The following is a 27,898-nucleotide window of genomic DNA, read 5'->3' as shown; positions in this document are numbered from 1 at the left end:
GGGACTTCCTGTATTTTCATAATAAAATATAATGTTGTCTACGCCGGATCCACAGTCAATAAATATGTGCTGACTGGTGCTGGTTATAGGCTTTTACTTTGAAAGTCATAACTACAGTAAGTGTCTATAACATGTATAGTGCAATTTATATTCTCAGCACGGAGCGTCGCTTTTAAAAGTTTCGTGTTTTATTGATATAGTATTAATAATGTAGTAGTCATTGTTTATTGCCTTGACGGATTGCTTATATCTGATTTCATTACATTTGTATGTGACACTCAAAAACATCCACCTTCGATTGAAAATTGCACCCTGCATATGTTTAAAAAAAAAGAAAAAAAAAAAGAAAAAAAAGTATTTTAGTTTAAGTTGAATTATTTCTGCTTGGTTAGTTAATCGCAGCTCATCGTCATCCACATTTAGTTAAAGCTGTTTTGGAATGAAGTGGGATTACTGGTTAATCCAGAGAGAAAAAGACTTTACACACATCGGTGATTCCGTAAATAATTTTATTTATTTTAAAAAAGATGATAGAAATGCTTGTTTAGTGTTAATTAAAGTCCTCATTTGTCCATAATGTGTGTGTTAAAGCTGGTCCCACCTCGGTACGCCGACTGGCTACAGCTCCTCGTTTGCGTGGCCGCTGCCTGCACAGTAGTCTGAAAATGAAAACAGACAAAAAAAATCTGTTAATAATGTCAAAATAAATCGCGAGTGTTGATCAAAAATGACATTCGTGGCTAAACGATGTGACAGAACAAGAGTAAAAACACAACCAAACACTCGCGATGACGCGTACGGGTTTGAGGATGTTACTTCAAAAGATTTGTGAGGTTTTCTAAATCCGCCAAAAGGTTCAGATCTCAAACAATTAAGTTTCAATTTTTTTTTATTTCCCCACAATTCCCAATATCGGCATAATCCAGTGAGGTCGAGTCTGTAACGCACGGAGAGGCACAGTTGTTGTCTGAAGAAGAAGAAGAAGGAGCGGCGCTACCTGACGCCCGGTTGCATAACTCCTGGTGCGCCACGTCTCCGCCCCGACTGAACGCCGCGATGATGTCGTCCTCCAGCTCCTCCACCAGCGTCTCACACTGACACACAAACACAGAGGAGTCGTGGCCCGGGGCACTTTGGAGAACAGAGGCAGCTCAGCCACGTGCGCGCACACGCGCACACACTCACACACACGCGCGCACACACACACACGGACATGTCGTGTCTCTTCACACAATGGAGGGCGGTAGCCATGTTTCTCTTCCGTATGCCAAACCGATCAGCCATTTTGACAATTTGGTGATCACGCAGCCAAACTCACAGCTCGTTTTCCCCCTTTAAACGCTTTAAATGTCTCACAGCTTCTTCACCGGGAATAAAGATCTGCAGTTTGATTTTCGTTGAGTTTGTCTGATTTAAAGTTCACGACGCTTCCACAGTACATGAAGCACAGGAGGAGGATTTGTTGAGGCGGTTTGTTTTTTTCCCCCCCCTGCATATAAAATCTTCATATTATTAGCATTTATTTCCAAATATGAAACAATCGAACCTCGTCAAACACAAGCTGCACAAAACCCACAGCGTTTTGTGAAACATAGAAAAATAACAATTCCTGAGGCGCTGCAGACACTGCGAGTGTGACAAGATTTAGACTGTGTGATCTGTGGACATAGATCTAAAGCTCATGTTTCTCCATTCATAAAAAAACACACAAAAAAAACCCCATCCCTGGCAGTGTTTTAGTCACATGACACAGTGTGGCATGATGCAGCTTCTAGTTCTCACTGAGCCATGTGATCACTGACTCCACATTAGAAAATACACCACGTACTGTATTCATAGTCGGTTTCTCGCCACAAGCTGAGGGAAAAGTGGAGGCGGAGGCTTCTTCTGGAGCGGATCACAAATAAAAACATGCTTTACAGTTTTCTGGGAGGAAATGTCAACCTTTAATTGGGCACTCATTGAACTATTTGAGATTATTTGAACACAAAACAACTCAGTGTGAGTAAAATAGGATAAAAACTGTGAAACTGAAATCAGATCTCACAACTTATAGTTAAATAAATAAAAAAATCTCGAAATAAGTTAAAAATGTGTTTCCAAAAACGTTTAATAATCTTGTCTCAATGGTGTTAAGGTAGAAGAATAAGTTTTAAAGAAACAATAAGAGCTGAAATCAACCATATATTGTTAGTTTTCTCATGAAGGGTTAAAAGTCCAAATAAGTATTTTATTTAATTAAAAAGAAGAAGCAGGTCAGCAGATTTTTAGAGACTGACAACGCAAACTCACTGAATGTAAAAGTTACACACAATCACACACCGGGACTAATGGTTGTTTTTAGTAAAGCAACTTAAATGAATTTTTTTAAGGTCGTCCCTCCTGGTTTGGTTTTATTATCACCGAGTGTTTGAATGAAAAATGTATCACGGATAAAGATCGATTCTTCTGACAATCAAGCAAAACTCTGCAGAAATATTATGAAACAAAAACTAGGAATATGTATACACTGCGTGTGTGTGTGTACGTTTATGTCATAGTGCCCACGTGTTTACCTTGTAATATTTCCTGTATTCATAGTTTATATTTGACATCACTACAATGTAATCCAACAATAATGTCCCCTCTCAGTTTTAATCCCTATATGTCCTTCATTTGATAGTACTCACCCTGAAATGCCATTTTGATATAATAAAATCTGTTTAAGTGTAAAATGGACCAAAATGGCCTCTTCTTTCTTCTTTATGCAAGCGCATAAATTCACACACACCCACACACACGCACAGATATAGTTCTATAGTATTTATATTCAAGAAGAATCAATCAGCTGCTCAGACTGGGAGGAAGACGAGTTGTGATGAAGCTCAAGGCCCAAAACAAAAATGTGTTTGTAGTATTAAGATACTGTGCAGTAATGTAAAATGTTGGAATGAACTTAAAATTAAAAAACTATTGAATTATTCATATCTTAATGTTCAGCACAGAGTTATCTATTTATGGTAATTAAAAAGAAAGTGGCTACTTTCTCACACACACACACACACACACACACACACACACACACACACACACACACACACACACACACACACACACACACACACACTTACTGCGAATTTGAGTGCGCTGGACGCCTCGGGTCCGTCGAACTGGAAGTTTTTAAAGTCTGGGAAGTCTCCGGTGGCGCCGCTGCTCCTGGGAGCAAACCTCAGGTACTGCTTGTGCTGCGTGTCGGGGTCCAGGTGGAGGGCGTAGTCGCTCATGCTGCCGCACACGCCCTCCAGGAGCTCGCTGAGGTGAGTCTCCGAGCGGGCCAGCGGGACCTGGACACCAAAAACAAATGACTTTTACCTACTTGTGCCTTCACTTCTAACAGTAACACTCCTGCCAATTCCAAAGTGGTGTGTGGTGTCAGCTGTGTTACAGAACGAGGGAAGGGGGGGCACAGTGGGGGTCAGCAGGGTGAGCTTCTGCCCCCTCCAACTCTGACTTTTAACCTGTGTGAACGCCCTCCTCCTCCACCTCTTCCGGAGGTGTCTAGACGGGTCAAGACAGGTGCAGCACTCCGCTCTCAGCCTCCCCGGAAGGAGAGAGGGCGGCGGGGGTGACGGGGCAAGGAGAGGGCAGGGAGAGGGGTGACGTGGAGGCAGGAGGGCAGGGTGGGGTGGGGGTCGGTGCTCTTTGCACCTCAAACAGGAATAGAAAAAAAAAAAAACAATCGGCGGGGAGAAGGAGAGGGGGGTGCTTCCTGAGAAGGGTGGGGTCAGAGGAGGAGGAGGCCTGAACAGAAGCCAAGTGCAGCTCATCTCCTCCGCTCTGTCTCCTGGTGCTATTCATCTCCCACACCCCGCCCCACCGCCACCCTCCACTGATCAAAGGAGGAAATCTTCCTTGTATGCTCTGGTCAAACGGTGGCAGAGTGGAGGTGGGGGGGGGGTTGGAGGGCATCTTTCAGATGAACTGGATTTCGTAACAATAAGGATAAATTATTCCCTGACCTCTTTTGTTTCTTTTCAGAATTGGCTATGTTCCCTTCCGGGCCAGGCCTACTGATTACATTACACAGTACACACACAGTACACACACAGTACACAGACACACCCACACCCACACAGTGACAAGAGGCCTCTCCACCATCTGTTTTCTAGCATAGTCTTCCTCTGCGTCGTGCATCCAGACTGAGTATAAACCAATGATCCCTGCCGTCTTCAGCTTCATCCCCAGACCTCTGCAGCTCCAACACCACTGTGGCAGTAAAGAGGAAGGAAGTTGACCAGTGAACAGAAAAGCAATACAGCGCGGGGCCAAAGGTTGGCGGGGCCGAGCTCGGGGGGATGTAGGTCACAGTGGCCGCTCACGATGAGGTTCACCTATCAATCAAAATCTGCCCGTGACGACTTTGACAGTTCATCTCTGGACGACGGAACAGTTTCTGCTCCGGTCTCGCCGCATGCATGTGTGCAGAGGATCGTTTCCGTGTAATCGCATTACTTTGAAGATCAGTTTGGGAAAAAAATAAATAAATAAATTTTATGTTAGATGACATCACTAAATGCTCATAACAATAATTACAAGACAGGTTTCTGAACTATTCAGCTAATAACAGTTCGATTCAGCCGGTTTTCCTCTCAGAACTCTGATGTGACGAGATTTCTTGGCCTGAAAGTTCAGAACTGGAGCTAAGTGTCATCGAAGAAAGTATCAACTCAAGATAAACTTTTACCGTTTACTTCCAAACATCACTTTCAACTGCAACTTCAAATAAAATACATATTTAAAGGAGAGTCACACACAAAACTAAACATGTTACATACAAATCTGGTCAAATCTGAATGAAACTAGTGTCATTAAAGACACACGCACCAACCCCAATAATATCGAAACAAACATTTAAACAAGTATGGAAAACATGAGTGACAATAAAACAACTTGACTTAAAAAATGTATTTAAATAAAAGCATTAATTTCTATTATAGATATACTTAATTATAAATATGATCAACTACATTGTACACATTTAGGATATTTTTCCTAAAATATGTAAATATTGTAATCTATTAATGAATTTATGTTTCTGAGAACTTTTTCAAGTAGATGTACTTTAGTATTTAAGAAGAATCAGGAGCAAATACTCTATTTGTGTGTCACTAAAGCAGGATACACATAATAGTTAAGATGAGAAATAAGAAATGTATGCATTGAATACATAACATAAAATATATTGATGTGTAACATTTGAAGTGCATTTAGTTTATATATATATATATATATATATATATATATATATATATATGTATTTTTATCATAATGTGAAACGCACTTAACTTCACATTATGTTAGTGTGTGTGTGTATATTTAGACAAATCAAAACAATACTGATAGAGGTATATTTGCATGTTATATGTAAATATATGGGATGGCTGTTATATACACAAATACGTATACCCACACACATATATATATATATATATATATATAAGTGTCTAATATGGATGGAGGAGTGACTTTGGACTCGATTGTGTTTTTGAACTTTCAGGTTTTATTGACTAGATAATTAATTGATTCAATATGAAAATAATCAGATGTCCTGATAACACGGACAAAACCAAGACCCATTTAAGTTTATTGTCATGATTATGAGTTGAAAATTTAATCTCAAACTAAATCCTCAGTCTCATTCACATCCCGTTTGGAAGGCGGGGGGGGGGGTTAAAAAAAAAAAAAAAAGGAGTTCTCTCCCCCTGGCCGACAATAAAACCATGTCGGTCCATCTCAGCCCATGGGCTTGGGTCTGAGTCATTATCATGCCATGGTACAAAATGGTTTGGAATTAAAGCCCTTCCTTGCCAGTCGGAGCCCAGTGAAAGGGAGCTGTCAGTCACAGTGTTGTTTGAAGAATGGGGTGAGGGGTGGTGGTGGTGTGCGGCCGGTGGAGCCACAGAATAGGCTTCTCAGGGATGCTATCCTCCATTCAATTCCCATTGGACAGGGAGCCATTATTGCACTGCTGCGGACAGGGGCCTTTCAATTTCATTGTCCTGCTGATATGGGCCAATGAAGACCCATAAATTAATAATAATAATAACATTGTCATCCCAGTGAGGAGTAGAAGGAAGCTGCAATGTCATTTGGAGCATTATGCTATTTAAAGCATAGCGTAATGAATAGGAGTGTCTGTGATAATAGTGTGATGGTAATACAACTACTTCCCTTTGACAAGAAGCTGTTGGTAATTATCAAGAAATCCAGACTGTAAATGATATTCATTCTTCAAGTCGGAATTAAGTGGCCTGTTGTTCGTGGTTTAGAGGTGAAGATAGGCGAGATCTCACAATGAGAAGAAAAAAGACTGACTGGCTTTTCGAATGGGTGAGGTGAGAAAAGATTAAAGCGAACATACACTTTAGAATATTAATGTTAATTGGTTTTGGAGTCACACAAAAAAATCCCCATCAGCACTGGATGGTTGTTTTGGAACATTTGGACACACTGAATGTTCATATTGGATCCTAAAGAGGAGAGAAAAGTAACACAACAGGAGCTATGAGGAAAATTCTGCATGAGATGTGAGAGAGGATCATATCCCGATCCTAAGGTTGGTAGTTTGATCCCCAACTCTGCCCGTCCATGAGATACAGTGAAAGAGCCCAACACCCAGAAGAGCACAGCAAACGTGACGCTGTGATTTTTAACGTGTTCAGGTTCCAGGGAACGTGTACGTAACAACTACAAGGTGGAAGAACTGAGTCTTCTTATTCACAGTTTCAGCTTTTTAGTTTTAGCACCACTTTGGTTGATGTGTGACAAGAAAAGGTTTGCTGGACTGGGGAGGGATCCTGTATTCATACAGTCAATAATCCTCAATCGTCTTACCTTTGCAAATGCCCAAAAAATATGTTTTTCTATCTGTTGTTTGAGGGACATTCATGTGTGGTTTTTGAGTTCATGACGCAGTTTGCACATGCAAAGTGCTGATTTAATGTGAAACCAAGTAAATGTGTTGCTAATTGATCTTTCATGTTGCGTCTCCAACTGTTGGATGGGGCTTCACTGTGCTGTTATTTGTCATGTCAGCCACAGGTCATGTTTGTCAGGGGAGAACAAAACCAGAACCCACCCTGTGCCAACGTGGCCGATGCACAGTAAAGGTCAAACACTAACACAAAAACCAAAATACATGCAGCCAGGTGGGATAATTTTTATATTCCAAACCAAATCCCAGCAGCAAGGTCACGATCCCTCGCAGGCTTCATAAATAAAGAGTTCAGGAGTGTTATTAAAACACATGTTTCAGTGTCTATGTGAAAGTAAACTCTCTGGATGTTAACCATGTCATGTTTCATGTCTGCTCCACAGACGTTCATGTGAGGAGAAGCAGATTGATGTGAATCTCAAAAAAAATTTAAAAATAAAAAGTTCAGCTTCTCCTTTCAGCACTCCGGAAAAAAAAAGCCTGTGGCGGATTAAAAAACAAGAGCACATGTCACCAAACCCCGCCACATTTCTCAGCCATGATATTATGTGTCACTGTGTCAACACGTCTTTGTGCATCTTCTCATTCTCAATGCATGACTTCCCACTGGTCACTATGAGATCAACTCGCTGCTTCAACTAAGTTCAATGTCTTTGGAGGCCTAAATGTGTCATTGTTGCAGTGGGCAGGTTTAACTTTTGTGCCACGGAGCAGCCCCATGCCCCCAGGAAGTCCTACTGTGAGGAGGCCAAAGAGCAGAGACTTAAAACCTGCAAATCCTCCTCAGTGATGGCATCTAAGCTGTGACATCCCTCCCTCTCTGATTCACTCCAGGTCACAAGCGGCTGAAAAGGAGGGATCCGGGAGGGCATGGGATCAAGGTTTGGCTTCTTCTTTGGCTCAGCAACATTTGATTGACCGAACAAAGCAACAGGTGGAGGTTGGTGTCAGCTCAGGTCAGAGGAGGAGCTCATCTCCGGAGGAGCCCCGGCGTCCTGAGCAGGACCGTCACCAAAACTCCTCTGTGCTGCTGGAAAAACACACCGTTTCTGGGGAAAGCAATCTTGAACTTAGAAGTTTTGGAGGTGAATCAAAGATTTCAAACAAACAAGCAAAAGTGTCAGAGAGATATTAACAGAGGGTCCAACGAGAGTCCGTCACTCCAGAGTTGCTCAGCATTAGTCAGATTTTCTCATTTTAATGTGTGCTTTGTCTCCTTGTGATTATACAGTATTCTCCACTCCCTTGACAGGTTTAACAAAGCAGCCAACACTTTTAGTTTCATTTATTTGTATGTGCAAAACAAGCCACAGACAGCTTTACTCTAGTTTGATGACACTATTTCGACACCTCAAGCTGTTTTTGTACACAGGCCGAGATGGCTCTGCTCCAGGTTCACCTGAAGATTTTTATTTGAGGGAAAGTACTTCGGGAAGAAAAGCAGTCAAAGCCTAGTTTATATAGTTACACCACTGAGGCAGCAACAACATGAATAAACTTCATGTGTTTCACAATAACGTCCTGCCCACACGAGCATAACGATCGTTTCTGTCACCGGCGTTCTGCCAAACAAGTCCGTCTACACGTCACTGTGAACGCTGGTCAACATGATGGAGTACATATGCCAGGCCTCAGGGGGCGCTCTGACTCACCAAATACACTAAAAACACAGAAGAAGACGAGGCGAGACCAATATCACGGAGAAGGAGAGAATATTCCTGCTCCTCTTCATACTAGAGAAATCCAACATATCACCTCACTAAACTACAATCAGCAGCTTCTGCCGTTCGACCTGGAGCAGGTCGTCCGCCATTGTTGTGGTTAGTAAGGAACGGGTCGCGGAGGGACATCATTGTTTTCCACAGATGTACATTTTTGCCTGTCCACACCTCAAAGCAGAGCTGGCGTTTCAGAATTCCTCCACTCTGGAACCTTTGTTGAAAAAACAAAACCCTGTTTTCGGGCTCCTGAAACGCCGCGCCGTGTGGACGATCGGCCAAAAGACCACGTGTTTATGTGAAACGGCGTTCTCGTATAGACAGGCCCTAAAAGAACCTGATCTAGAGGCGTTCAAGGAAATGGAATTTTCCACAAGAAATGCAGTGACTTACGGTGACGTTCATGGCTGTTGAGGTACTGAGCACTGATTTCATCAAAATCAGATTTATAAATATCTCCACCGAGCAGAGCAGATTATTTACAGTTTGACCGGCAGCAGTTGAGGGGTTATGTTTCAGATCTCATATCAGCATTCTTTACACATAGAGAGTAAATCCTTTTATTAATCCCTCTTCTACGCTGCTTTATCCCGTTGAGGGTCGCAGGGCACTGGAGCCAATGCCAGCTCACTATGGGTATCCTGCCCTCGCCAATAGTTAGTGCGAACTAAATAGTTAGGGCGAACTAAATAGTTAGGGTTAACTATTGGCGAGCGCAGGACACACCTGGACTCGTTTTCAGTCAATCACAGGGCAAACAGAGACACATAACCACACACACTCATATTCAGAACCAAGTTCAATTTAGAGTCACCAGTTAACCTCACATGCATGAGGAAACCTCCCGCAGTCCAAGAAGAACATGCAAACTCCACCCAGAAAGGCCCCGGCCAGGACTTGAACCCATGACCTTCTGGCTGTGAGGGGAGAGTGCTAACCACTGCTTCACTGCCCAGGCCCGTTTTATTAATCCCAGAGGGAAATTCATTACAGTTGCTTCACACATAATAGAATAGAATATTAGCATATAAAATAAGCAAGAATAAAATAAAAAATAAGTAAATATTGATTATGAACAAGAAAATATTAATATTTACAAGGCAAATGCTAATAACTATATACCAAGGGAAGGGCTGGACAGTAACAATTATTTACAAAGAAGTGATGAGCTGATCAATATAAACAAGCCAATCGGACAATAAAGGTGGTGTTGTTTACTGTCAAGTCTGGAAAGAACAACATGTTGGACAGAACAGAGTGAATCTCACCAACACACCTTGAAGAAAACAAACAAAAGTGATAAAAAAAAGTTTTAGATTTTAAAAAAAATGAATGAAAACCAAGCGAACAACAGGCAGCATCTGCAAACTGAAGCAGGCGTGATGCACACATCATTAAAAAAAAGTTCTAATGAGTTTATCTTTACTTAGAAGTGAAGTTCTTCTGCAAAAGAATGTGAATTATTACCTCCTGCTTGGATTGAAAGACTCACTCACTGTCTCTTATTCTGCAGCTGTGGAAAAGTATAACAATCGCTCACCAGCGCCCCCTACCCTCAGGCAGTGCTTCTGCCTCACCTGCTGCCTCTTCCCTGCTGTTATGAGGTTGTTGAAACAGGTTTTAATATACACAATAAACATCGGCCAAACTCTGGAGAGTCAGAGGGCAGATATTAACATTCTTTCAAACATTTGATTGAAGACATACAGAGTTAGTAGCTCGCTCTCACTGAGTGTGTATGCCGCAACTGTTTGTGACGGATTGCACAATCAAGGTGAGGCTCAGTCAGAGCGCGCCTCACCACGGCGAGCCACGGGTCTCTTCTCTGGAGTTGAACAGGAAATGGGCAATTTAGCAATTTAGAAATTTAAAATACAATCAAACTTGCTTAAGTTGAATGGAAAATCAATTTATGGTTTAATCATTTGACAAACATAACTATTTAATTTATTTATTTCTTATATGTTTTACTTGCCTCTAATGACTGCACATCACTGCAAGAATGACTCATTCTGATACAAGTTCATTGAAATGTGATCATACAACCCATTACACAGGTGAAGCCATGGTGATAATCAGGTGTGTGTGTGTGTGTGTGTGTGTGTGTTAGGTCTACACAATACATCGCAAATTCATCATCTTGACGTCAACAACCATAACAGCGTCTCAAAAGTCTTCCTGTCATCAAAGACAACGCTCACATTTACATGTGGTATAAGATCAGATCAGACCAGACAGGAAGTGGCGACATAAAAGCCCTTGTGAATCCAGTTATTTTCAAAATATAATACCTGTGTCGAAAACAGATTGCTTCACTTCAGGGCTGTTATAGTTAACAGTGCAACATACTAATATGTTGGTGAGGTGAACTAGGTAACACACCGTTACACCGTCGTCCATTCGCCTCTGGCCCACAGAGGAAAAGCAGAGAAAATGGGGGTGGGGGTTGAGGTGGGGTTACCCCGCGGTGCGTCTCTGCTGATTTGAACCCGGCTCGGCCGTCAACGTGAATTTTGTCAAACGTCGACGTGTCACAGACTCTGACCTCTTTCAAAAATGTGATTAACAGGTCAGTTTCAGCGAGAAACACGGCATAAATCCAACATTGTATTTTAAAATTGGTTCACTGACCAAGTCAAAACCGGTTTTCCACTTGTGTACATTTTAATTCAAATATCACCAAAGTAATACAATTTTTAATTTGTTTGTTTGCACTTCTCACATTTCTTATAAATTTAATAAAACAAACACTTGTTTACTTTTGTTGGAGTAATTATTCTGTTGACCTCCAACATCATTTAATCACATTTGAATTACTTTACTAAAACAATCATTTTATAATTCCTTTACTTTGACGTCTACTAAAACAAAGACAGGAAATCATGTCTTAATCTAGTTAAAATAGACTAAAAACACTGATATACTAAGTTCTGCATATGTGCTGGATGTGCCTTTTTTTTTTCCCTTTCTGATGACACACACAAACAAACAGGCATAAAGGCACACACACACACACACACAGGCAAACAGGCATACAAACACACACACACACACACACACACACACACACACACACACACACACACACACACACACACACACACACACACACACACACACACACACACACACACACACACACACACACACACACACACACAAACACACACACACACACACACACAGGCAAACAGGCATAAAGGCACACACACACACACACACACACACACACACACACACACACACACACACACACACACACACACACACACACACACACACACACACACAGCTGGGGGGCAAACTAAATGAAATCCAAGCAGGACCCACAGGGGGCACAAGAAGAGTAATTAGCATTCATGACTAAATTAATCCACCTTTACACAACTGGGTGCTGAGAAGCTAAAAGTGGCACAGAGAGCAGCAACAACAGCAGCATGGAGGACTTCTGCATTTTAACATCCAGAACAACATTAAAGGTCGATCGTCACCAAACGTGCAGTGGATGAAGGGCGTTTAGCCAGAAGCTCCATCATTCTGCCTCCAGGAGAGACTGTGGAGTCCCTCCATGGTATCCAGTTTGTGGAAACTTCACAGTGAAGCCAAATGTTCCACTTCAACAAACAACCAGATGCAGGGAAATTCAAAATAAAAGCAGTGTTTTGTTTTTAACGTAAAATCAGCAGTACTCCATAAGTGGAGCAGTTTGTTAGGTTTGTGGTGCTTCTGATTTCTGGCCACAATAAACAGGGCTGATGATTCAACTCTGTAAATTAGTTAATTGCACATTTGCCAAACTGTTGTGTTTAAGTGCAGTTTTTATTTTCATTCTGTTATTTGCTGAGCATGAATGCAAAGTTAGGAATTATAACATTCATCTTCTGTGATGTGTAGATTGTGAACGTTGACATCATGATCACAATAACAGCAAACAGGTGCAGATCTGAGTCCTTATTGCTTAACATCTAATTGAAGCTTTTCAATACACTAACAATTTGCTTTTCTTGTCCGGTGAGACTTGAGAACAAGTTTTGCTCATGTTTTATTTATAATTAACATATTTAGTCTTTAATTGGTAAAGAAACCTTTTTTCTAAACGATATCTTCTGCTGCCGCATGTTTAGACTTCTTTTACATTATATAAGGTGCACAAGACATAAGTATTTTAATTATGGGGGGAAAACTAAATTAAAGTACTAAATTGACTTACATTTGTCGAAGTTGTGAGGGTAGAAGCAGATTACTCAAAGCTGTATGTGGCTGAATTGTACTAGTTGGTTAGATGAACCGAGCAGCAGTGAACTAAAGCCACGATCTGCCAGTGAAATGCTGCGAACGCTTCTTAAAGTGATTGGTTATGATGGAGAGGGAAGCAGCCTGAAGGACGTTCAGGTGGACTCTGTGACAATGCTTGGCCACAAACTGACAGCCGGAACAGAGGCCGTGATGCAGGGAAATCAATAGCAGAGCTGGACACCTCATGATAGCCCGCTCCCTGTGTGACACAAGATTTCCAGCTTCCACTGGGACGTGATCTCATTAGACGGGCAACAATAGCCAACCTCTAAAGTCCCGCAGCATTCACAGGCAGGACGCCACAGAGAGGAGCAGATAAAGGACGATCGGGCCGCACGCTGCAACATGTGGTCTCCCACAATAGCGTTTAACTGCAACAGTGCTAAACAAATTATAACACCAGAAACATTCAAAGTAGCATGAATAAATTCAAATTAAAAATTTTCCAGGCTCATACACTACCAGTCAAGAGTTTGGAGACGCCTTCTCAATTAATGTTTCCTCTTTATTTTCTGGACTATTTACATTGAAGATTCTCACTGAAAGCATCAAAACTGTGAATGATCTCATCTGGAACGAGAACGTCACCGGGCAGGGCGAATTGAGTTAGCATCGCTAGCATGATAGCCATTAGCTGATATTGATGCTAACTAGGTAGGTCAGGTAGCAACGTCACTGTGTGAAACACTGAGGGGGGAGCGTCTCCATGGCAACAGACGATGATCTCCTTGGATCTCCTCCACGAGGTGCCTCTCTCATTTGCTTTGTATGGACATTTTTTTTTCTCCAGTTTTTGGGGATTTATTCAGAAACGGTGAGCTGCTAACGTCCCCAAATCTAATCAATTGGTCCTTGGATGACGGATGGACTTCTCAGCAGCAGCAGAGGCGACTCTTGGCCTTCCTGTCCTGGGCCGGTCCTCAGGTCAGCCAGTTTTGTTGTAGCAACTGTACTTGGGGACATATTCAAAGTTTTTGCAATTTTCCGGACTGACTGACCTTCAGTTTTTAAAGTAATGATGGACTGTCATGTCTTTTTACTTCGCTGATTGGTTCTTGACATGAACTGAATTCTAACAGTTGTCAAATGGGGCAACCCAACTTCTGCTCAGCACAACCGATGGGCCCGAACTAATTAAGAAGGCAAGAAAACTCCTGAAATGAACCGGGATGAGGCTGAGCTGTGAAGTGAAAACCATTTCAGGTGACGACCTCATGAAGCTCATTGAGAAAAGGCCAACGGTTTGCAGCGCTGTCAACCAAGTAAAGGGTGGCAACTTTGAGGAAATATAAAACTTTTTTGTGTGTTCAACTAGTGTTCAATAGTATTTTCTTTTTTAGCACTAGACAAAGAGCACTGCAAGCAGTTTATGTAGTAGTGAGACGCCCTTTTTATCGGACACTGTCATGTTTGTCTCCTGTTATGAAAAGAACAAATTTAGGATATAAAATTGTTTCTCGTTTCCTTTTCTCTTGATTGGTAGGGTTTGGAGCCAATCGTATATTTTGGGCAATGCTCATATCCAAAGAGAAATATGAGCAGTTGGTCGTCTCCCAATCAGAAGGCTTCTCGTTCGATTCCCACCTCCACATGCCGAAGTGTCCTTGAGCAAGACACTGAACCACAGTTCTCCCTGTGCATACTTCTGCAATCTAAAAACATGCACGTTGAAGCAGTTGTCTCTGAACTGATATTAAGAGTATGTTAGCTCTAACGGGGCGGGGGCTCCTATATGAATTAAGCATGTAAAGAGGATGGATGGAGGAGTTCACCGACTGCATTGACTTTGCCGTAAAACATCTTATGGAGCAAAGTGTCAAGGTCACGTTCAAACTGCATTTAGAGCAGCTGTCAATCACAACATCACTTCATGTTTTCAAGTTAAAATACTGACGTAAAGCAACGCGGTGTAACAACGAATTGCAGACGTCGCTTTCCGTAAGTCTGAATACTCAAAATCCTCTTCATCAGTGCACTCTACCTTTTTGTCCGTCATGGTTCCATCGGGGTTCAGTCTGAAGCTGCCGACATTGATGGTCTTCTTCGGGTCGACTTGACTGATCGAGTATTTCAGTTCATCCACGATCGCCTTGCATGCTGGGAAACGAGCAGATAAATCCACATTTACCACTTGGTCAGCAGCTTTCTGTAATGTACGTGCGTCACATAGGAGAAGAGTGTTAAAATGATAAAGCTTTTAAAAACTGTTTGACACAGACTGAGAAATAACTGACCTACAGGCAAAATAATCACCATTGAAATGTGCATTTCTTATCATCTGGGCTTTAAAACACTAAATATCTTTAGATATTACGCAATCCAATTAAGATGTGACTACAAAAGGATATTTCAGAGTGAAACTACTTTTCAGTGTACGACTGAAGGTTGGATATCCCTTTAACTTACTGTACAAATGCTGCACGGACACAAAATATCTGAGAGTATTTGGTGACGCGTGTTCAGGTTAGGGTGGAAAACACAAGAATATAGGAGTGCAGAGACATGTGCTCCATTTCAATGTGGCAACAACAGGAGCAAAGTTACTTCCAGACCAGAATCTAAGAAAAGCCACCGGTGAAGAAGTCCTGGGAGGAGCCTCATTTCTGAACATTTCTGAGTACAGATGGTAACAGGAGCATCTAACAATAATAATTCTAATAAAATGATTGAAATGTACATTTTTCCCCCCATAACTTTCGAGTGAAACATCCACATGTTATAGATTTATTATTACACAAGTAAAATATTCCTCAAAATTGTCTATTAGACAAAATTAATAGTAGTTGTGCCACAACTACTGAACATTGAACAGTTGGACTTGTGATGTCAAACGTTGAGAGAAGGTCATTTTAGGGCCACTTGGAAAGATCAGAGTGTATTTTAGGTTCATTGTGAAATGTCACGCCGAATCCCAATAATCCCCAAGTTTAGCGGGTAGTGTATGCATCTAGGAATAGATACATTTTTTAAAAAATGTTCAAAGAAAGTCAAGAAATATACTTATTTAATTTCATCATTCAATAATTTGCAATGACAATAAAGATCTTTTCTATCTAAATGTTGAACTATTTGAAAATATCATATCTTGGAAACAAACCATAATTTTAACTTTCTATTCAGCAGATTGTCATCTCCCTGCTGCAGAAAATTTTTAATATTTGAGCCTTTTCTTTCTCTTCACAACAACATCTCATGTAATGAGCGGCTGCGGTGAGGCTCAGCGACTTACCAGAACAATACAGTACTTTGTCCTTCTTGGCCTGGCTGCAGAGGACGCAGACAGAAAGCAGCATCAGAGTCACCTGAATAATCCATGAGGCCATATTTGGTAACCTAACACAATAGAGAAACACAAACAGTCTGTTTGAAGACAACCTGAATAAACTATTATGAACTAGTCAAATAAAAAAATCAAGTAAATTTAATCCAGTTCAATATTTGAGTCCAAGCAGGAAACATACATTGACATGACTTTCAAAGAAGTACTAGTTTGTACATGTGGTATACTGGTCAACATTTATTGAAGACAGATTTACAATAACGGGGCACAAGGGGGCCCCCAAAATGTGACAAATGTGAGTGAAAATACATTACACATGTCCCTTGTTTACATTGTTCTCTTCAACATCTGGTCCTTAAGCGCCATTTATAAGATATTAAAACAAAATCTACTAGTTTATCAACATTATTATCATCAACTAGTGTACAATTTATTTCCTTTTACAGTAAAACAAACATAAATATAATCAAAGTGACATCAAGAACACATGTTTCAATTAGATGTGTCCAAACTGCAGCCCTGATGTAAATTTTTTATTGGAAGTTGTACAAACATCCTGGAATATGCACTGGACTTGAGTTCTTGATTAAGACAGCTCAGGAGTCATGAAACAACACTTATGACAAGGCTACCAAAGGATATTTCAAGCTACTTGAGTACAAACATCAATCATGAATAGATTAAATTTCAAATAATGTTTGCTCTGAAGGCTTTGATATAACTTTTGACAAAATGAAAATATTAAAAGGGAAAATGTTGCTGCAAGTGATCAAAAATATAAGCAAAAGAATATATATAGGACAGAAAGTGGGTGAAGAACATTTCAGACCATTGCCGTATGCATTTTATTTTTCATAATTTAATAACTTAATTTAATGACTAATGTCAGTGACAGGTGATTGATCACATCACATCTCCACCTGGAAGCTCCACTCTTCCATTAACACTCTGGAAACGAGCAGGTATGAGCCAAGAACACCTAAAACCTGGAGTCAGATGAACCTGCTGTTATAGACTTTTATATTCCATCAACATGTGTAAATAAAAGTGATTTTCATGACATAGCACTCTTTAAATATCAATTCACCAGCGAGAACAAACACCTTGCTCTGCATGTCAGGTGAATCACAGCTGGATTAAACGTCATTTAAAACCGAGCGACTTTCCGATTTGAGGTTTGCCGAATGAAAACCAGGGTCGTGTTAAATCTTAATAACTGGGTGACATTGTTATTGTTGCAACACTCGCTGGTTGGTTTTGAATATTAACTTAATTCCCCTCATTTCACAGCGGGGTCTGGTTCACGTCAGGGCTCCGACCAGGTGTCTTGTCTTACCTGGCGAGGAGAGCAAGCTGCTCCCGGCTAACAGCGGACGTGGGGCCGTTCGGACTGAAATACCTGCAGTTTAAAATAAAACGATGAGCTGTCATCAACAACTACTTTCTCTGTACATGCTTATCTTCTCTCAACTTGGTGTGCTTGCCGACAGCTTCCAGACAAACACAACACGATTCAACTTTCCGGTTGAGACCTTCAAAATAAATATGATTTTGTCACAGAATACTTTCCCATCTGCAAAAACTGCCTTGGAATATAGATTAAGTGTTAAATATAGATAAGAAATTACACTAAGTTCTCGAAGGTGCATAAAAGAGTCTTTGCGTGACGTCATCATGAGCGCTATAGAGGGCGATATGGGCTTTTAAGTTGAAGCTTCCGCCTTCTCGTTCCTGCTTCCTCATTGCCTGGATTGTCTGACTTGATGCAGAAGGCATCAGTACGTGCACGCCTGTGATGGAGCCACGTTCAAGCTAACGTCATCTTAAAAGCAACCAATCAGGTTAGATCATGGAAAAGTCTGACCAATCAAACAGCTGCGCGGTCTTTCACAGACGAGTTCCCGGAAGCTGTTGAATGGAGACGTCATTTGTATATAAAATGAAACGTTTATATCCAAGCAAATAGATACAATTATTCAGGAAAAGACTGATTTGAAGTCTATAAGATCCAATAACATTTATATGTACAATCAAACATTTATATTCAAAGAAATAGAGACAATAACACAGAAATAGACCATGATTGGAGGTCTAAGATATAAAAACGTGTATTCTTGCCACCTCAAATATTTGTTTATTTATTTGTTTATTTATCTCTTTATTTATTTTATTTATATATTTGTTTGTTTGTTTGTTATTGCAGTAGTTCAAGACAAAAATTGGGATTAAAATGACAAGTTATGTACATAGAAAAATACAAATAGATATTAAAACAGAGTGAGACAACCACAAACACAGAACACAGTAGTTCACACTGGGAGGGGGAAAAACAGTGTTTACAAATTGTGGAACTCTGACATGTAGAACTATGACAGGGAGAGTGACTGCAGCAGACAGCCACCCAATTCTGCCATCTTCAATATAGGCAGGCAGAACTTCCACAAAAATCAATACTACTGTCTTACATTGAAAACATAGAAACAAAAAGGTTTCAAATATCTATTTCATAATTATGGCCTCTGGTTTAGTGAATAACTGAAGCATCTGCTCTTATGAAATAATTTAACACGATGAGATAATGTATTTTGAATACCACTTTTTTCTCTACTAATTATGGGACAAAAGTTAAGCTGCCTGTACATTATGGAGAAGAAACACCTTTTTATACCTTCATAAAACCTATCCATCCATCCTTCTCTCTCCAGTTCAGAATCTCATCCCGAAACATTAAGGGATTGTACACCATGGACTGCTCACCAGTCCGCCATGGGACACACACACTCACATTCACACCTACAGGCCATGTAGGGCTCGTTCATACCCGGCTTTAACATGAGTTTCAGCTGATCAGATCACAAGTGAAGAGCCCTAAAGGCACATGTGAACAGGCACCAAAGCAATTTCACTCAAGCCATTTCCTGAGGTGGTCTGCGACGGAACTGACCACATAGACTTTGTAGTTTCAACAGTCATGCGTCACATACATCCTATGTAAACTTCATCAGTGCATGCCATGTTCTCGTTTAAAATAATGCACCGGTCTGCGTTATACAGTCTTTCCAACTTTCCAAGGAGATTCTGGAAAAGAACATGACCGTCTGGAGGCCATATAGTGGCCTGGACAGAGGATACCGTCCAGCACAAGCGGGATGAACTGCACACCAGACCATTTAGGGGAAGTGACGCAGAGGTAGGAACACAATCCGATCTCAACTGGTTCACCCAAAACGCATGATACAGACAAGTGTAAACAGTCTGTCAGTCTGCTTCAGAGCTCACCACATGCGATCTGATCACCAGAAACACATGTTATCGCCAGGTCTGGACGGTCCCGTAGCGTCACCAGTTAACCCTCACATGCATGTTTCTGGAAAGTCCTGGCCTGGACTGAAACATACGACCTTCCGGCTGAAGACTTGCATCGTACTGTGCAGTTGGTGAGGCGTATGTTCAGGTGTAACAACGTGACTCTCAAGTTCCCCTCCTCCAAACATAACAGCTCAGCTGCATGCTGAGGTTAATCAAGCAACGCACTGTAACTCTTTACACCTGTGTGTGTGTGTGTGTGTGTGTGTGTGTGTGTGTGTGTGTGTGTGTGTGTGTGTGTGTGTGTGTGTGTGTGTGTGTGTGTGTGTGAGAGAGAGAGAGAGAGAGAGAGAGAGAGAGAGAGAGAGAGAGATACTGGAAGCCAGGTGGCGTCTTCACGGGGGCATCTGACCTGGTTTTTCTGTTACTAATTGAATGTCATCTGTAACATCAAGGTCTTGGTTGCACAGGTAGAAAGAATGTCTTCAGTACAAACTGACGAGCCAAGAGCATCTCGGTGTGAGAGGCTTTCTTGCGTACACCTGCTCTGTATTCCCTGCAGCATATCTAAATATAAAGTTAAAGTGCAAACGTAAGCAGTGTTGTTTCCCCTCCTATAAACATCCCAGTTACTGGGAATGAGGAAATGTTGGAAAGTCTGCTGAAGCCTTTTCTTGACAAAAGCATTTAATCCTTAGATGTAGTGTGGCAACTTTTCAATGTCTAATCCAGTCAAATAGTTATCGTTTTGGATTAAAGGTACAATTAAAAAAAACAACAAGCAAATAAAGTGCTTCACAATGTGTATTTGAGCAAATCATGATAACAACAAAACAGTCAACTGTTGGATTTACGATTTTAATTAACTATTAATATTTAATAATTCATTTTTTTCTGGAACTGTCAGTGAGGAATCAAAGTTAAAAGTTCATTCAGAAATGCACAAAGTTACTAAACACTGCGATATATCCTGTCATTATAGTACCCACATCAGGATGGGTTTTGTTCCACAATGTACAACTATGTGTGTATTTTCATTTGATGGAACTCGTACATCATTTGATAACCCTAAAATAGCTCAAATATAAACATTTTCATTACATTTAAAGAAAGACTTAATAAACAGGGTTTGGGACAATACTAATTATTACAATCTGAGCACCAAGCGGTGCAAAGATCTTATTGGAACCACTCAGATGAAAAGCGGATCTCCAAACTCAGGGTTACAGCTGCTCTATTGGAACTGCTCAGATTCCTTATTCGGCCCTAATCACAACCGCATGATGACCGTCAGTCACAGCGCCACCTCAGGATGTGATCTCGATTATGAAGCACCCTGGAGTGAATCCCACGATGATGATCCAGGTCTTTGGTGCCAGTTGGAGTGACTTACTGAGGCCACCTTAATAAAAGAGAGCAGCTGGACTCTCCTCGGTAAAACATTACAAATTCATGATGCAAGCTTTGTTTAGTCTGCAGCATGGCTTCACCGTGGTATCAAACACTTGGATTTGCCAGTGGTGGTGATCAATATGATGGCTTGGAAAGGGAGTGCCTCATGTGGGAAAGTAACGTGGAAATGTTCCCTCTGGCCTCTCAGACACTACGGCTGGCCAATCAGGAGCCAGATCAATAGCTGCTTCATTAGAATATAATCTCTTCCTGTTAATTCCCAGACCACAAATATTTGGGTAGAAGCAGAAACACCTGCTTTGTAACAGTCTCTTTGAGTTTTTATATGTGTTTCATAACAATGGGAGTATAAGGAGAAATGTGCAGTGCTTTTAGTTTGAAGGCTTGTGATTTGTTGACTCAAAAATCGCAGACTTTTCTAGAGGTAACCTGGGAGTTCTCCATCGTGGTGGTGGGGGGTTTGAGAACCAGTGACTGAGCCTACACTGCACTGGCTTGCAGTCGTCTTACCTGCAACTTGTGCTGCTACATGCCCGGATCTTCCCGACACCGTACGTCTAACCTCACCGTAAATCATGTCTTCACCTCGAGATAACGATTATTGCTCTTTTGTCCAGATAAAGAAGACACGTATCTAAAGTGAGAACAAAGCAGGACAAAGAAACAACAGAGGAAGCTTTGCCTCCGTGATACTTAAAATCAATGAGTGTCAGTGAATGTAAAAACAGCCGACTTCTCCGCAGACACATCAGATTAGTGTGAATGGCTTCGTCCCACCGGAGGGAGGGGAGTCAGACAGGAAGACGGGACGTTACAGGAGGCAGAGGCTCTCATCGTCTGCAGTGAGAGCGAGTGTGACGACATGTCCACTTCTGTATGGACAACTTGTTTAGGATCAGTCCTTCCACTGCCCTCTGGCTGTGTTTCTGGACTCTGGCTGTACTGGACTTGATCCACACCTGTCATCCCTCCTGTCCACACTGGTTTAATATGAATTCATGTTGGCTGTTCTTCATAGAGATTACATGTTGATTCTTCTCCAACGTGTGTGAATCAGGGAAAAACACATGCACATTACACTGCGAGTGGTTTCTTACCGAATATTCACTCTGTAGCAGTGTGACCTTGCGTGTGAGTGTCTGTTATCTGCTGTGACGGCTATCAGTGACAGCTAATTCAAAGCTCTTCAATCTAAACCAAAGGCTGACTCTGATACACACCGCCTCATTGAAAGGATTATTGACCTCCTCAGTGCTGCATAATCATCCGCCAGAGTGACAAGATAATTGTTTTTCCTCTCTTGTTGGATTTGTGCTTGCGCAGAGGACACTGAGCTGCTCTGCTTGTAGATGTTAGAGGGCTGTAAACAGCCATATCATTATAATCCATAAATAAATCTCTTTCACATTGATGACTTCACTGACGCTCCCTCTGCGCTTCATAACAGAGAAAAAAACCACACATAAATACTATCTTTATTTTCATATTGCCTTAAGAAAGTCCTAAGACAAAGTGCCTACCTGATGAAGCACATGAATAATAAAGACTACACCCACAATGTCAGCAAAGTGTTAAAATAATGTGAATAGACTGAGAAACAGAGTATTGCTAAATGTGTGGAAGCACAGTAAAATTTTAATCCAACAGGATGTTGATTTAACACGTAACACCTGATAAAAATGTAAGACTTTGGCACTTTTTTCCAGCCTTACAACCGATAATGTGTGAAACATATTTACAAAGTAAAAACAAACAAAAAGCAACCATAACTGAGAAAGAGTGCTATAGTGTGTATTCTCAATGAATGAAAATGATGACAACGCCATCCACTATATCCATTTTAGATGAGCCAACTGCACAAAACCTGAAAAAAAAAAACCTGCAGTCCTATTCATGTATTAGCACACGTCTGGCCACAGTTATTACATTTTCAATGTATTTTTTTCCAAACAATATTACTCTAATAATGCAAATATTGTCATTACTTATAGAATTACAAGGAGAATATTTTAATGTTAGTGGCTAATTATCAATATTATCATCAATATTATCATTAGCCATTATTCAGTTTAAGTTGGTTCTACCTGAGCATCTGAGGCTGTCCACCGACTCATCTCTGCAAAGTGGATAAGGTGGAAAGAAGGATTTATTAGCTAATGAAACAGAGAACAGAGTTTGAAGACAGATTAAGGTCCACATAAGAGTCACTAACCATCAGATGGACACGCAGCCAGTATAGACATGTTTGGTCATTTTAACTGTAGTGTATCTTTACTGTCTGATACAGCTCAGATTAACACCATCAGGAAAATGTCACAGAGGCGTGTCATAGCTCTTCACACAAGACAAAAAAACAGACAATCACACAGGAGCAATCATCATAGATGGAAAGAAACAAGACAAGATGTTCAGCTGAACCAGAGTCAGAGGACAAGAGAGAAAAATACTGGGCAGAAAGCAGCAAACTCACATTAGATACCATGTTAATTAAATATCATGCTGCAGAATGATGGAGGCACAGATTACCTGAGAGAGAGAGAGAGAGAGAGAGAGAGAGAGAGAGAGAGAGAGAGAGAGACTACAGGAAATAGAGAGACACAAACATGTTATGGTGACATTGTTTTTATTTTTATTTAACCAGAAAGAAAAAAAACACTGCAATGGCGTTAATCTCTTTTACAAGGGTGACCTGGCCAAGAGGCCCACAGCATTGAATGTATGTGGAGTAAAGAGAGTTCATTTCATGTATATATCAGACATTGGCACATAGATCTTATCTTATTGTTGTTACCTTAGCAACAATAATAAAAACAAGGTTTGCTTGAGCTTCAGGTGCCATTATGAGTAACTGAGACGTGGGTCAGGATGGGAATTAATACGATTTTTATGAATCTGATTCCATTTTCAATTCTCCTATTATTTCTCATTTGGAAAAAAAAGGTTCTGCAGTTACCTGCAGTATTAACCGGAGAGGACATGTTAAAATTGCTGCTACTGCTGGGATGAGATTCATTCGGAATAACTCGGATTCACACCCACTGGAATCGATAATGGAATCATTGCAAAATTGACAAACGATTCCAAGGAATTGAAACTCTGAGAACCATTTCTCAACAAGAACCTATTTCCTATGCCCATCTCGGGATGTGGGAAAGGTCATCAAACTGCAATTTTTAACTGGGAATTTTGGAGGTTTGATGAAAATCAGCAAGTGTACTCCATCCATCCATCCATCCATCCATCCATCCATCCATCCATCCATCCATCCATCCATCCATCCATCCATCCATCCACCTGGACAGGTCGTCAGTCCATCGCAGGACAAGGGAACCAAGGAAATGTACTCACACAAGTGTATTTTTCCATCTTTATTTATTCCTCTCATCACTTCAGTAACACAGCCACAGAAAAGTGGCTCTGCTGGAGGCAGCCATGTTGTTTGTTATTCTAAAGCTGGAAGGTCCCATTTTCCTGCAAGCTGGTAATTGGGACCTTCCCATCTGGTATTTACAAAAGTTACATGAAATTAACTGAATAACGAACTATTTGTCTTCTTGTCAGAATCATAATGTCCACTTTAACTTACAGTATGGCTGGATGGTGAGTCCCTTCACATAATCGGTAACTACAGCTTCCACACAATAATACCCAGTGAAATGTGAAATTCCAGATTTATTTCCTGGTGATTGTGCTGCAAAGATGGAAGGCCGATACATGCTCCCAACAGCCGTGTGTATAAAAACAGTCTCCGGGTCTGGCTGCGCCTGTTATTATCTGTCTAATGCCATTGAGTACAAAAGACACCAGGGTGATGGTGGTGGTGGGGGCTGTGTGGAGGGGAGGGTATGTGGTTGGGTCTTGGGGGATGGTGAGGGGTAAGGAGGGCACTTGAATTGGTGGAGCATGAAGAAGGGGGGGGGGGGGGCTGGGAAATGGCCGACTTCTTGCCACCTAACCATGACAGCTGGCAAGCTCCCAGATTTACCGTGTGTCTGCCATTCAGAGTCACAATTCTGCTGTGCACGTTCAATGCAACTTCATTTTCTTTAGAGAATCAACGGTTTGGTGGTAAAGAGACAATAGCTTTTTTTTTGGGGCCAATTGATGCCCCTGCTCCAAAAAAAACAACAATTAATAGAGCCAAGCTGCATAGATTTATAACAAAAAAAAATCATTTTCCTGGCGGTTGTCGCCTTGCCAATTTCATTTCCCCTCCATATCTACTGGAAAGCTTGTGTGACAGGGGGCTCCTCTGGTGGGCAGGCCTCCAAAAGCACCAATTGAAGGTGTCATGTGGAATCATTTCATTACACTGGCTGAGGGAATTAACCTTGACGTTCAGTAGCAGGGCTGTAATTTAGGATTCACAGTGTTAAAGAAGATTGCCTGTCAATTTTGATTCGGCGCCAGCTTTTTACAGCACATTCTTAAGGGTTTTCATCAAGCGTTGAGTGTTTTGCAGTTGTGCTTTGGATCCATTGGAAAACCCAGTGTCTTCCATGATTTGTTTTCAGGGAATTTTTGTTCCAGCTGAATGTGATTAGTACTATCTGTAAAGAAAAGCCTGCAGTTTAGGGTGTGTTGAATTTCTGATTTAGCTTTCCTCTCAGTCAAAGGTGTCAAAATAATTTTAGGTTAGAGGCCACAGACATCCCAATCTGATCTGATTTGATTCGGTCAGTAAAATATTAGTGCAGTAACATATAAATACAGACAACTCCAAAGTTTCCTCTCTGTTATCGACTGAAACGTAAATCCTGAAAACATTCTGTTGATGCTTTTTCAGTATTTAGCATATATATTTTCCACGAAGCTCTCCTTTGATAATGATGCTATTTGGCTAGAAATAAGAAGCTATCTAGTTCTACCGCTACAGCTGCTGTAACAGTGCAACTCAGGCCCCGTTGTCACGACAACACCTCGTTCATTAAAGAAAAGTTTAGCGTTTACACGACAGTGGCAGACACACTGACAATGGTGTAGTTAGTATGCCGGGTCACAAGGGGGCGCTGTTGCTTGTTTTTGGTACTGAAAATACATATAATGTTACAATTACTATTCATAGCTTCTCCCTTCATTACTTTTCTTTTTCAAAATTGATACAAAAGTGTTGATACTGCAGATACTGAATGTGTATCTGCAGTATCTGCAGTATCAACACTGCAGATACTGAAGGTGTTTCCTTGAGAAAAGATTTTTGTGTTAAAATTTTGATTTTGAGACATTATTTACTAAAACACATAATAAATGAGTGAACTTGTTATTCTTTCAGGACTGTGGCGGCACAAAGAAGTTCCAGAAGGTAGTTTGGCATCTGTGCTCACCATTACAGACAATGCTTGATGTCAAGTGAGACACAGTATAGAGATTTTTCTCCTGTGAAAACGACATCAACGCTGTGCGCCGTCTTCAAAATCTCATTTTCAAATTTAGAAAGCAGCAAAGTTGTACCACATATAGTATTTCCATCCAAATGCAGCCATCCTTCAGGCCTTTGTCTACAAATATTCACAGATCATCCAGATTTCTCAATAATGTCACAAGTTCATTGTTCTCCTTTTAAAATCAGTTCCTGTATGACACAACACAAAGGTTCCTCCCAGTCTCACACTTTCGTGGTGTGATCATCCTTCCGTTGTCCACCTGAAGGCAGCAAAACCTTCATCTACCTACTTCTCAGAAACATATTCAGGGATCGCCATGCAATTGTTTGATTGGTTCATGTAGTTGTTTGTTCCATTAAGAGGAAACGGTCACATGATTTTGACTCACATGTGTGTCTGTCGAGTTTTAATACCATGTTTTCATTAAAGTGTTGTTATCTTATCAGATTAATATCACATCTTACCAGCGATATTGACACTATTTGACTAAAATCTGTTTTATTTCAAATTATTACTTGAAATGATTGAAGACTTTTCTTGAAATTCAGCCAAACAAAGAAATCCTGGGATGGAATGATAATAACAAAGAGAAGAAGAAGAAATAACACAGGATTTTCATCACACTGCAACAAAAAGGGAAATTTCATTCCAGCTATAATTACTGACCAAACTTGACTTATTTGTTATTTTCAGTAACTGTAAATAATTGTCCTCTCAATAAAGAAGTGCTTTATGGTGAGGCAGTGGTCAGCGCTCTCACCTCACAACCAATACTGAGAGTTCAAATACTTTCTGTGTGGAGTTTGCATGTTCTCCCCCTGCCTGAGTCGGTTTCCTCGTGGCAGTCAGGTTTCCTCCCACAGTCCAACAACATGCACATGAGGTTAATTGGTGATGCTAAACTGACCCAGCAACAACACAGTGGTCTCTGACATGACTGACTGAGCCTTGAGTAACGTTGCAGCAAATCCAGCTTTGAAAAACACAAGAGCAAGTGATAATATGAAGTGGAGGTCTTAAATATTCCAATGGGCCTTCGGTAATCTGCTGGGCACAGGGATTTCTCTGAATGCTGGGGTTTTTCTCAGTGGGCCTCGGCCACTAGTCAGAGGAGTTGAAAGCCTCAGGTGATTACTGGCACTGAATACATGGCTTTCTACTGCATGTGATATCCATTCACTGCATTTTATTGACATTTTGAAGTTTTTCTAGGACCGCAGATCTCTTTTTAAGGTCAGCAGTAAAACTTTTCACCGACAATCTATCTTTATTCTGAGCACCTGAAACAGTGGAATTTGCAGTTGTGTACAGTCATTTGTTTGGGTATCAGTAAATCTGAGGTCACATACTCTGAGTTATGCAGTTGTAGATATATTTTCTTTTCTCAAACACAATACAACACTTACAAATTCACAAATTCTTAAAAGTCACCGATTAAGAAAATGACTGATTTACCCTTTTATTTTTATTTTCTATCAACTGTAAATATATTTAAACAATTAATTTACTATATAGGTTTTTTTCTTTT

General features: G+C 40.8%; 1 protein-coding gene across 2 annotated transcripts; it reads right to left on the bottom strand.

Annotated features, from left to right (window-relative positions):
• Positions 1–490: 490 nt before the first annotated feature.
• On the bottom strand, positions 491–17,782 carry cnpy1 (canopy FGF signaling regulator 1). Of its 2 annotated transcripts, XR_013936202.1 has the most exons (7): positions 17,604–17,782; positions 16,217–16,320; positions 14,969–15,084; positions 3,111–3,323; positions 1,829–1,887; positions 998–1,094; positions 491–659 (listed from the first exon to the last, which is right to left on the bottom strand). XR_013936202.1 is itself a non-coding variant. In XM_080485639.1 (6 exons), the coding sequence occupies exons 1-6, from the start codon at positions 17,696–17,698 to the stop codon at positions 619–621; spliced, it is 666 nt and encodes a 221-aa protein (XP_080341765.1). In that variant the 5' UTR covers positions 17,699–17,777; the 3' UTR covers positions 491–618. The 2 variants fall into 2 exon arrangements, 1 of the variants encoding a protein (XP_080341765.1); XM_080485639.1 differs by lacking the exon at positions 1,829–1,887 and having other exon boundaries at positions 17,604–17,777.
• Between the last annotated feature and the right edge of the window lie 10,116 nt (positions 17,783–27,898).

This window comes from Lipophrys pholis, assembly GCF_963383615.2.
Source record: "Lipophrys pholis genome assembly, chromosome: 1".
Taxonomy (NCBI): domain Eukaryota; kingdom Metazoa; phylum Chordata; class Actinopteri; order Blenniiformes; family Blenniidae; genus Lipophrys; species Lipophrys pholis.
The sequence above is the reverse complement of the archived record's forward strand: the minus strand, read 5'-3'. Positions and strand labels throughout refer to the sequence as shown.